The 12,979-nt window shown below is 40.1% G+C and overlaps 1 protein-coding gene across 1 annotated transcript in view; it reads right to left on the bottom strand.

Moving 5' to 3' along the window:
• Nucleotides 1–8,289, bottom strand: part of asrgl1 (asparaginase and isoaspartyl peptidase 1) — a 12,169-nt gene extending 3,880 nt beyond the window's left edge. The window contains exons 1-6 of the mRNA XM_050070961.1: nt 8,095–8,289; nt 6,454–6,649; nt 4,621–4,763; nt 4,269–4,423; nt 3,144–3,265; nt 813–923 (exon numbers count right to left, since the gene is read on the bottom strand). Of these exons, the coding sequence (XP_049926918.1) occupies nt 813–923; nt 3,144–3,265; nt 4,269–4,423; nt 4,621–4,763; nt 6,454–6,640 (718 nt within the window). The 5' untranslated portion in view covers nt 6,641–6,649; nt 8,095–8,289. The remainder of the gene's footprint in view (nt 1–812; nt 924–3,143; nt 3,266–4,268; nt 4,424–4,620; nt 4,764–6,453; nt 6,650–8,094) is intronic.
• Nucleotides 8,290–12,979: the final 4,690 nt, after the last annotated feature.

Raw genomic sequence — 12,979 nt, 5'->3', positions numbered from 1 at the left:
CAGGGCATATTCGTCCATTTATGAATAAATATGGAGTGGAAACGCTCATGCATGTGCACCAAGTTCCTGTGTTGACATCCTGTCGCTAGGCTACATCTTCTTCTTCTTCTTCTTTTTCTTCTTCTTCTACTGTTTTATAGCGGTTGGCAAACAGCGAATTGGCCCATTACCGCCAACAACTGGTGGAGTGTGGATCAAAATGACTATTACTATTTGCGTTGGGTCCCGCCGGGTCCCAATGCAGCCCTCTATATCAGACTACAAAAGTTACCCGGGCCATGGCCCCCCTGGCCCCTCCAGTTCCGCGGTCTATGATGTGGATGCAGAGCCAATCATCCTGGGAATTTTTTACGCACCAGTTGGACGTTTTTGGCTTTATGCACCACTGAGCAACTTTCATAGGAATGAACGGAGCCCCACCTCCAACACTGTATCCAGTTCTCTTTATACATCCATGATATAACTTGATTGTTACTATCCACCATTTTTAAAAATGTCTTTTTCTTCCTATAGTAGTGTCTCGCGGCCCTGAGGGTCCACTGTTGCCACCATCTTTCTTGAACTACGTTCCCCTGCCCCCATGATTTCCAGTGGTACTGCTCCATTATATCCATAAGCTTTCAGAAAACATGCACAAATACAGATGATGTGAACGCAGAGTATGGACAGAATGCTCTCTCCATGTCCATTTACGTATCTAATGTTAAGTATAAATGAGCCTTGAGACAGTGCAACAACACTGATTGAGTTGAGAAAAATTAACCTCTGTGTGTGTGTGTGTGTGTGTGTGTGTGTGTGTGTGTATATGTTACCTTGCTCCATGTGGAACAGGATGAGTCTGGCTAGAGTAACCTTCAGGATGGCTTCTCCGTGGCCTGTAGCTGACACTGCTCCCACATTGTTGTCAGCATAACCTCCAGACCCTGACACACACAAAATATCATATGATCATATTGTGACAAAGGCAGTGGCAATTTGAGAAAGCATTGCCATTAAATGCGTTATTTTTGGGGTACAAAGTTTTTTATTTGTAATCTCATTAACATGAGACTTTCAGGCAGGTGTGACATTGCAATAAGCTAGAGATTGGAACACAGTGTGGTAACATGGGGTTAAGGGTTAGGGTGAAGTCATTTTTTAACAGTTATATGACTAACCCTAACAGAGCAGCAGTTGGTGTAAGGATGCAATTACACATCCATTTCACTAGATGGGACAGTGATACTTTAGCTGCTTTTCTTTTGAAATTCACTTTAGAGGCCTTAACAAACTTTGACACTTTATTGACCATCTTGTCATAACCATAATTCAGTCTTACAAGATAATTAAAATATTCCATACGGATGTTAGTTTGCAGTGCTACCATTATTACAGAGGAAGGACAGCAGTAAATCTCTATTTCACAGCTTACCGCACACTAAGGATTACACAACAGACAAAAGATGATTCATGAAAAGGTTCAGAAATGAATAGCTGTACTCTAATAGAGGATCCAGTCTGTACAACAGGCTGACTAACAGACAGTGACTATTTAACTTACCTGGGATTTACATGTTTTTGTGTTAACGCTCATCAAAATAATGACTGATCTCATTTTTAACTCAAGTTTCACTGATGCACCTTTAGCAGACAGCCTTTGTTGTTAAATTCAGACGTCTGTCTCAGAGTGAGGCTAAAACTTGGACACTGACTTACGACAGTCTAATCACTCACTTACTGATAGTGACAGATTAGACAGGCCTGAAGTGGCCAAAATCCACTTGTGGCTGTTTACTAAACCTCTGTATGAACAACTCAGAGACTCACACCCATGTATACTCACCTTCTCAAATGACACTTTGGATTCTGGCATGTTAGTCATGTAATATTATATCATTAATATGAGCCTATCCACATTATCAGGATCAGAATCAGCTTTAATGCCCAAGTAAGTGTGTACACAAACATGGAATTTAACTATTGTTTTATAAATGAATTGGTCAGTATTACACTGGTTGTCAACTGAAAACTCTTTTGATTTAAAAGGAACATGCATTTTTATTTCTTTCTACATAAACACATAAAAAGCTGCACCATGCAACGTGTCAGCAAACACAGAGCTCATAGTCAGCCATTAACCAAAACAGACTTTGGTTACTAATTAGACAAAGAACGCTGGGTCAGTCTTAATAAATGCCTTCCTATTGCTTTTGGCAGAATGAGCCTGTTTACACCTGGTAGTAACGTGTTTTGGGTGATGTGATCACAGACGGAAAGCTCTCAGTCTTTCTGTTTACACCTGGTAGTAGAATGCATCTCCACACGTGTGTGGAGTGACCACATGTGATCGGATCTCATTTTCTTTCTCTAAATGCAAATAAAAACGTGAATCATTTTCATCTGCAAAGACCAAATGCACTGATGTTTTTAACCAGGTTTCTGGTTTCACCTCCTTCTGTTTATCATGAGACAAGCACCACTAGGAGACTAGCATTGGGGACAGTTGGTGAGAGTCCACACACACATGCACGCATGCACGCACGCACGCACGCACGCACGCACGCACACACACACACACACACACACACACACAGTGACAGGGCTAACTGTTAACATCACAGAGCCAACTCTTGCAGTTATTAACAGGTTTAACGACAGAGTTGAGCCATTTAAGTGTTGGTGCGAGTTTGTTTTGGATGTTTGACAGCTGCCTCTGTGTTAGCTTGTGCTAACCGGGCAGACATTGAACTGTCTGTTCACTAGGAGGAGAGTGGCTCCAGAGACGGTCCTTCAGTGCTGCGTCTAATCTGTGAAACAACAGCAACAGGCATTTAAGTTGGATAAGCAAGGACTTTAGATGAGTAGGCGCTCCTTCAGTGTGGCCCAGGATATATTAGCATACATACTGCTGAAAGAATGTGGCAACATGTGGCCCACACCACCTTCAAATGTCATCCGAGCAAACGGATTTCAAGACACATTGAGGATGCATGGGGTACATTCACATTGGTACTTAGAGCTTTCAACTTTGGATCTGATCACACAAAATGCACATTAATACCAGGTGTAAACAGGGCTTATGATATTGATTTGTCTCCCTCTCTCTCAAACAAGCACGTTCATAAAAAGGCATAAAATTCCAAACTATATGTGTGAGGACTGACCTATGCAGGGAGTGTCGCCCACCCGTCCCTCCATCTTGTTTAGGATCCCACCGGTGGAAGTCGCGCAGGCTATGTTGCCCTCACTATCGACTGCCACAGCTCCAACCGTGCCCATCTTCCCCCTACGCAACAAAACATGCAGAAATTACTTTGAATGACTTCATTTCATGTCAAAGAACACTGAGGGTAGAACCAGTTTTATACAGTAACCTGGTTAACGAGCTGTAACTAGCTGAAAACATGTTAAGAAACACCTTTGTTTGGAGTTTGAGGTCTTCACCGCTCTCACCTCTGATAGGTTGGGACTTGCAGTTTTGTGGAGAATGCAGCTGGAGTGTGCTGGGAGTTACCACAATAACAACGATTTCCAATGATGACTCAGAGTCACAGCAAAAAAAACTTGTCCAAACATCCGAAGCTCCTCAAACTACTCCTGCTGCATAATCCAATTTACCATTCGTCTTCTCAGTATGTCCCTCACTTTCAAATAAATCTTAACTTTGCTCCCTCAGTCAGTCAAGTCAAGAAATTGACTACTTCAGGAGGCAATGTAGGGGAGAGGTGGATTTAGTTATGTCCAGGAGGATCTGTGGGGGCTTTTCATTGAGCTAATTATGGTTCCTCCCATGGAGAGGAGGAACAGGGCGGACCACCCTGTCCTCGCTCCTCCTCCCTCAAACCGATTCATTACAAACCTGCTATCACTGATGTTCTAGTTGCCTGAGCATGTCTCTGGGGAGATGAGGAGAGAGGAGACTTTAAAATGAGTTTCGGGCGAGGAACCCCGGGTATATCCTATGCCATGTTTTTTACCCCTTCAGTCACAATCTGACCCCTTTGGTCTGCTGATCTGATGAGACAGTCTCCTCAAAATGATACACAGTTTGGATCAACAGCAGAGAAGTGGATTATGGAGAAGTAGTGGTCTAAATAGTTTTTATGAGTGTCTTACTGTTTGGACATGTTTTGTGTTTGTTTAATGAGTCACCACTGGATTCATTTGAAACAAAGTCCATCAACAAAGCTGCCTATAAAAACTTCATCAACATCTCAGTTTCCTTTCTGATGGATCAGAGTATTTTTTGGAAGAAATGCTAATATGCTTAAAATAATGATAGGTCTCACATTTGGCACTCCACAGGGTTGCTTTCTGGTCTCAGGTTCTTTTTCCAACGCATGCGGGAGTACTCGGTGACGAGGGACTCAGGTGGCACCTCAGGGATACCCATGGACCGCGCAAACTGATTGGCACCCTCTGCTGTCAGATACACATGGCTCGTCTGAAACAGAGATCAAAGTTCACATCTGTAAAAACAAAAACAACTTTTATAAAATCTATTTGTCACTTCTCAAACTACATTGCAGCCACAAAAATAGTTAATTTGTAAAGATACATTGCATGTTATTTTGGTTCTTATGACACAATTCTTAATTCCCATTTTTATGCTTTGACCATCCCGTATTTAAATGTTCATACCTTGTCCATGACAAGTCTTGCTAGCTGGACAGGGTTGGCTATGTTGCGTACAGCAGAAACTGCACCACTACTCAGTGTTTTCCCATCCATCACAATGGCATCCATCTCCACATCTCCCTTGTTGGTGAGTACTGATCCACACCCTGAAACATGATTGGAGAAATGATTTGATAGTCTTGCCTCTGGAGACTAAGAATTCTTTGTGTGCAGAGATGACTTTTGACCCATGTGTGGAGCTAGAGGACAGTCTAAGCAGAATCTAACACAGTCTGTTTTTTGTGTATCTTTTTAGTGAGTATGTCCTGTATGTGATCTATATATTTCACAGCAATCTGTTCATTGGATTTACATACTTCTTGTGTTTGTGATAATGGTGTTAGTTTGTACTTAAAGGACTGTTAATACCAATGCCATGATAATGGCACTTTGGAAGCTGAAAGACAACCACATGCTCCTCTCATGTAAACTAACTGCCTTTGTTATCGACCAGACACACACTGGGTGAACCAGTTATTCAACATGATCCAGAATGCATGTGCTTTATTAGTTGTGCTAGTTAGTTATGTAAGTTGCTGCCAGGGTTTTCCCGCTCCTGCTACACTGACAGTAATCTAAAGAGCAACATGGGCTTTTTCATATTTTGGATTTGACTGATGTGAAAATGAAAGCCAACCCCAGCTTTGTCTGGTGTTTCACCATGCTATATTGGCACTTTTTCAGTGCTGTGATTTGCCAGTGCCACAATTTATGTAGCTTTCCTCTTGAATGAGTGCCGTTTACAGTAGGACACCTGGTCCTTATTTTTATATTGAGTCCCGACCTCAGCTGCAAGCTGTAAGGGTACACACCCCTAAACATCCCAAACATAGCAAAATAATAATAATAATAATAATAATAAAAAAACATTTTCCACTTCATCTCATTTTGTTTTCTGAATAAATTTTGCTAACCTGAACCTTGATTAATGGTACACTGTGACTGCTGAATTATGGCCTTCTATTCACCCTCCACCTTTAACAAAAGACTCCCCTTTGAGCACAATTTATGGCCATGAACAAAGCCATCCATGTTATAGTACAGTGCACTGTGTCTACTATAATTACATTTAATTTGGGAAAACAAAAAAGCAACATGATGCCAAAAATACCCAGACTCACAGGTTATTTTGGTTGCAAAATCATGTTCTGTGTGCAAAGATTTTAAATGTGTGCTGTAAGAAACAAGTCTACTCAACATTAATGGAGGGAACCCCATTGCTGGGAGGGCCCTCTAGAGGGACTCTCTCCACAGTTTGGGAACCAATGAGTTGAACAAAAATGTTGGAAGAAACCAATATAACTATCTTTAGCTCCCATAAATAGCAGGGCTAAAACAAATGAGCTATAAATAAGTGTATTACAGATGGAGGGTATTATTAATAATGCAGCATACAACTCTAAACTTTTAAGGACATCTTACTGAAATGTGGAAATTAAAAGTATGAAGAAAAGGAATTATAGCATATTCCATCAAGACAAATAAACGAAGGACAATTAAATATAGAATATAAGAAAAGTACCAAAAATAGGGTGAGATGTGTGGAAGGGAAAATTAAGTAGGCCTACATATGAAATATTTAAGACATTAGATAGAATGAAAACAAATATGTACAAATACATTACATATGTATATAACATGCGCAGAACATGAGTATGTGGATTACTAAATGTACACCTTATCAAAAATACAGATGGAAGAACATTGCAGTACGTGTAAGAAAGTGACGTTATGCTGCATATGCTTAATTACACAGAGCAGTGTGTGTTGTTTTAGTTTTTTTTTTTTAAACATTACCTGCATTGAAGGCGGGGTTATTCTCCAGCTGGGTCACAGTCTCTACCACAGCGTCCATGCTGCTGCCCCCTCCCCTCAGGATGGTGTACCCTGCCCTGGCTGCTGAGCACACCCCCTCCAAGGACTTTTCTGACCGCTCCCTTGGGACATGACCTGCCCCTCCATGGACCACCACCACTGGAATCATGTCAATCACCTGAGAGGGAAAAGCGGAGAGATAACCCATAACACAGGATGTAGACACTAGTTTTAAAGGAGCTACATATTAACATTAAGGACAGCTGTGAATATGGCCTCCCTTGTTTGTCTCGCCCCCTCTAATATTCCTTAGTCATTTAGAATAAAATTCAAATAAATAGCACCATCATTAGTTTTTCTCTGTCTTCACTGATTGCACAGTGGATAAACATAGTGATGCATTAGCCAATAAAGTCATAAACTTCAGGTCTTAACCTACCATACTTTATAAGGGACTGTTCGTTTCTTATGCGAGGGAGGGGTGGTGCAAAAAGGGGAGGGCATGTCAGATATTTTTTTAAGCACTGGGGAGGGTGTTATGTTTTTTATGTTGGCCTAAGGGAGGGGCATTTAAATTTCAGTGGTTGTATTTTGTATTTATTTTTAGGAAGCAAATTTTTAGGAAGAAATGGCAAAAAAAATAAAAAATAAAATAATAGAATTGCCAAAATTACACAATTTATTATGACCAGATACTGTAAAAACACTAATTATAATTGGGTTTTCAAATTTACAAGAGTCCTTGGACACATAAAGTGTGAAAAATGCTTCTGTCAGAAAAAAAAAAAAACAACTGAAAAAACTAATCAGCATGCATGACGAGTAAAAAACTGAGGCTTTTTTCAACGCCAGGATTTGGCTTCAACTGTTAACGTTTCATTTTCAAACATCAAAGAGTTAAGTTGAAAAAAATCTAATATCTCATTTATGGTAGAGGGAGGGTCATGCATTTTTGATCACTCAGGGAGGACCAAGGAAAATATTTATAGCTTCTGAGAGGGTTAAAAAAACGACAACGAAGTCACACCCCAGCCACCCTCTTCTCTGATTAGTAAAGAACAGTCCCTAAGATAAACTGTTTTAATGCAACACGAATTTCACACTAAACTTATTAAAACTTTAAGTCTGAATGCTTTTATAACTAACAGCAAAATAACATCACTGGGGAGACCAAGTTGGTGATTTTTTTTGTGTGTGAAAATGAGTCATCTCAGATGATTGTTTTCCGATGATTGAATGAAAGTTAACTGTCTAGTAGTCACGCGCAGAGCCCCACGAGGCATAACAGTGTTAGCCTGATGGATGGATGGATGGATGCAGATAAAACAGTTTCTGGACATGCATATTTACAACATTATACGAAAATATACTTTACGAAAGCCGCTTGGTGAGCTGTGTGTAGGCCGAATTAACGACACACGAGAACAGGTTGAGCTCGTATTCTTACAGCTAAGGAGTAAGTAGGAGCAACACAGTTGTTAACAAGCATACTGTATCAGGGCTACCGTAGCTCAGCTTGCTGCTGCCACCGACTGACACCGACCAGGGCTGCGTGTAAAACACACAGCAATTCACCACATAGTTGGCTTAATTGAAATTCTCAGTGAACATAACGTTACTTACCCTGATGGGATTGACGTATTTTCAGTTTAACGGGACGCTAACGTTGTGAGCTTTTTACCGTTTTATCAAGATACTGAGGACACTGACGTAAGACGAGCGGAAAACCTACTTGCACTGGTTCTATGGTAGCACACCATGAATATAAGGCAAAGAGCCGAGGTGTTGAAGTATTTCCGATATATCATCGACGAGTAGTAAATTTCCGAAACAGCATCATCTCTTCCGGGATATGACATTCACACTTTCAAAATAAAATACAACTCACACGCAGCAGTAAACTTTACTGTCTTCTCTGACATGAAAATGAGATACTAAAAAGGGTATGCATTATATAGGCTATTTGCAAAAAACAAATAAATAAATAAATGATAATAATAATAATAAAATGACATAAAAATAAAATCAAATCAAATTTTAAAAAAAGCCTAATCAGTAAAGCGTTACTACTACTACAACTGTTGTTATTAATATTATTAGTAGTAGCAGTAGTAGCATAAATAGTAGTAGCTATGCTTTCTTAATTTACGCAGCACTGTTTTTAGTCTAAGTTTTAAAATATCGGGTTACCTCTTTATTCAATTTATGTAATCAATATTGCCTAATTTCTGTTTTTATTTTGGGTTACTTGTATTCAGTGCAAATCCATTACAAATAACCTAAAGCACAACATAGACTGAAAGTGCATACAAGCAACCAGTCAAGCATTAGGTGAAAAAGTCTGGGAATATGTGACTGCAAGGACCGTCAAACTATTCCAGTTATGTGGGGAATGGAGACAGAATCACTGAAACATGCCAGATACCTTCATAGTGAAACTACTGTTGTTGTTTTTTAAACCAGACATAATATAGTTGATAGTTTACTGTGCAACCACCACATTATCCAGCTATCAGACAACCCTTGACTAAAGGCGTTGATACATCAGAACATATAGACTACTGCCATGACCTGCATGCCATACATACTCTGTGTGGTCATGTTATTTGTCTGTCTGTCATTAATTTTAGCAAATGCTGTGGATATTTCCATATTTTTTGCTGCAGTAGGGAACTGTTCTATGCATCCTTGAAAAGAGATCAAAGCGATCTGACAGTTATTGAGATCAAACAGTTGTGGTTAAAGATGTTAGGTATTTGGCTTCCTGTCTAAGCATTGCCACCTTAAGTAGGAACCGCCCTCAAAGCTGCTGAGCAAGTATGCCACATTGCATGCCTGCAGTAATGTTCAGGGAATTGTTTGTAGGTTTGGGCTTGTATGGAGATGATGATGATATTTATGTGTTTGGTTGCCTTTTGTCTAAATGCTTACTGTCCCAGCATGCTCCTGGCAACAGACTTGCTGCGACTGTTCCTCTCAGTGTTTGTTTCTCCTCAGTACATGTATGGAGTGCTGTTGTTCAGTGAGCTGACCATGGTGCTGAAATACAAATAGAGATTCAGGGGCTGATTTATATTTAAATTACAGTGGTACTGTCCGCCCTGGACTCAACTGGTTTACAGCACTGTGTCTAGGGGCCTGTAGGACTCTCTGAGGGTTTAGAAAAACGTGGCATAGTCTGATTTTGGTACAGGGTTACTATCAGCTTTATAAAATGTTGTCAATTTCCAAATCGAATCACTGTCTTCAGTGAATCTTGGGTAGTTCAGATATAAATTTGTACTAAATCTGGATCTGTGACTAAAAATAGTCCAATAAAGTACAATTGTTTCTAAATTTAGATGAATGCAGCACAATTCTTTGTCTCATACACTTCCCAGCTGTGGCATATACTTGTGTATCTGCATAGTAATGTTTGGGAACCCCCCTCCCCTCCACACAGCCTATAATTAAAATGTTGTACACTGACATACTGTAAATGTCACCCTATAGCCATACATGTGCATGGCTATGTGGTAAACCTCAGGCTCCATTCAGATTGTTTTTCAGCATGAGGAAGTAGTGCATGTGTGTGTGTGTGTGTGTGTGTGTGTGTGTGCATGTGCATGTGTGCGTGTTTGTGTGTGGTGGGAGCAGGGAACTGCTGGAAGGATGGATAAGGAGGAAGGACAGAAGGAAGGAGTGGAGGGGGAGAGAGAGAGAGAAAGAGGGAGGGGGGAGGAAGGAGAAAAAAGGGGGATGCGCGTCATTCTAATACGCAATGAGTGGTGGGAGAGAGGAGGAGGAGGAGGATAGTGCAAACACTCTTACTGTGAAAGGTTTCATCCAATACTAGAAAATGGTTCTGTAGACTTGCGTTCATGACAGTATGTGTTATATATTACTACATCATTTTATTTTGACCTACTTCACGTACCATACAGGCACAGATTTCTTTTTGATGGTCTGATCTGAAGCTTTTTCATTCACTCTTCTTAACCCTTTCACTTTAAAAGCTACACACTGCACAGTTACTTAATTGTTGAGTGCAATGTTGTTCTATATTTGACACTGAAATAATGGTTGGGGTACAGCTGACATTTTCTTTTCTTTGCTTATTTTATTTCACAGACACAGTTTAATTGCCTTAAATCAGTGGCAGAGGAACTTGGGTCTCGTGTCCAATCTGAACTCTCAAAGGTATCCTATAACTGCACCATGCGTGGAACCTCTACGAGGGATTGGGAGTCATCCATAGATACAGGTTACAGCTCATGTGTTTAATTACACCTGGTACACCACACAATGGAACTGAATCTCATAAATCTATTCAATTACCCATAAATAACAATGTTACTGTAACTCAAATAATAATATGAAGATATTTTATTAATGGATTGAGATAGTTTCGAGAACAAATTAACTGTAAAATAGGTATTTTAATTGATTATCTGCATGACAAGGAAATAACATGAAAGTCATCCCTTAATTTGTAACAAAAAATGACTTGCATTTTGTACACCTTAAAAGCTTTAATGCAAGCAGAAACATTAAAATCCTAATATTATATTATGATCCACTACTGTAATTTAAACCCCAATTCCTTAGCGAACCCCTGAAGTTCCACCCCACTGAAAAAGTATTAAGTTATGGATGTGATGTTACTTGGTAAATGTTAAGAGGTTTGTCCCTTAAAAAAACAAACAGAAGCAACCCCTTAATTTGTAACTTAAGGGCCTAAATTTCTTAATTAAGGTGAAATTAAGGTAAAAAATCCTGAATCCCTTAAAACTCCTTACATGTCTAATGTACTGATATATCTGTTAATTAACCCCACATTTAGAGCCTTGATGCTGTGTTTGAAGCAGGATTTAAGGGTGTTTTTTATCTTTTAAAAAGCCCTTTGCAAAAAGGCTAATAAAACAACTTTATAGGCTAAATTACAATCCATTCATTTAGGAACTGTTCTTTATTTATCAGAGAAGGAGGGTGCCTGGGGTACAGGGCTGCAAGTAACAATTATTTTCATTGTCGACTAATCTGTCGATTATTTCTTCGATTAGTCGACTAATCATTTTATCGAAACGTGTTAAAATGTTGGTCTGTCTTTCCCAAACCCCTAAGTTATGTTATCTAATGTCTTGTTTCCTACTCACGCCAAAGGGTTTTAGTTCACATCATGGGAGAGTGTGTAAAGCTGCCAATATCTGAACGTAAGAAGCTGCATTAAGAGTATTTTGGGGTACTTTTATAGTACTTTACTATGAAAAATGACTTAAACCGATTGGTCGACTACTAAAATAGTCACTGATTATTTTAATATTCGATTAGTGATCGATTAGTCGACTAATCATTGCAGCCCTACTGGGGTATGACCCTCCCTCCTTAGCTGTTAGATTTTAAAACGTACCCTTTGATGTTTGAAAGTTAAGTCATAATCTGATAATGAAATCCTGGCATTGAAAAAAGCCTTGTTGTTTCACTCTTGTTGGGCATGCTGGTTAGTTAGTGCAAATGGTTTATTTCTGGCCAGATTTTAAATGTGACATAAAAATAAAGTGATTCTGATGAAATATTACCATTTTAAGCTCAGATTTGGTCATGTTATGTCAGATGTGTTTGTCATACAGGACTGTTGTAAATTTGAAAATCCATTGATAGTTTCTGTTTCTTTCCAGTTTCTGCCTTTGGTAGGCCCTAAATGTTGTTATTTTGGCGATTTTTACAGAAAACATGCCTCCCAAACCTGCGGGCTTGGAAGGCATGTTTTCTTTAAAAATTGAAATAAAAAATAAATAAATAAATAAATGAAAAATAAATGCGGTCAAAAATCACAAAATTCAACCATTTAAATTTAGCCTATATGCCCCTCCCTTAAGCCAACATAAAAAACCAAAGTCCCTCTCCAGTGCTTGAATTTTTTTTTTGAAATGCCTACCTCTTTTTGTAGGCCTACCACCACCTCCCTTCCTTTAAATAACGAACAGTCCCTTACATAACGTTTTTCAATGGTAGCCTAAATGCAAAAAATAAATAAATAAGGGGTAGGTTACTTTCGGAGTGATTCCAAACATCCATGATTTATCATGGTCCTACAAAACCCACAATGCACCCTTGAGGAACCCGTTATTTCCTAGTGTGCTATAGGCTGACGTGAACGCGCATCTTAACGGTGAGTGGAGCCCCCCATTCTCAAATGAGGGCTGCGCGCTCCCGTCGCAAGAGAAGTGAACGCGCTTGAGGGGCTGCGGTCCCATTGACGGTTCCGTCTCCCTGACAGCAGCATCAGCATCAGCATCAGCGGCGGCGCTGGAAAACAAGAAGTCGCCGCCTCGCCCCGCAGCCACACAGCCAGCCCACCGGACCGAGCGGAGACCCGAGCCGTGTTCAGGGGACCCCCCTCTCTGCCTGGCCTGAAGGAAGGAAGCGAGATCCTCCTCCTGTGTGCCATCATCCCGACCGACCGCCGGAGATATGGGCTCCCCGTAAAACGGAGGTGGTGGAGGGGAGAGGCGGGCGGGCGGGCGGT

This window comes from Epinephelus moara, chromosome 19, assembly GCF_006386435.1.
Source record: "Epinephelus moara isolate mb chromosome 19, YSFRI_EMoa_1.0, whole genome shotgun sequence".
Classification (NCBI taxonomy): domain Eukaryota; kingdom Metazoa; phylum Chordata; class Actinopteri; order Perciformes; family Serranidae; genus Epinephelus; species Epinephelus moara.
Note: the sequence above shows the minus strand (reverse complement) of the source record. Positions and strands in the feature narration are given on the sequence as shown.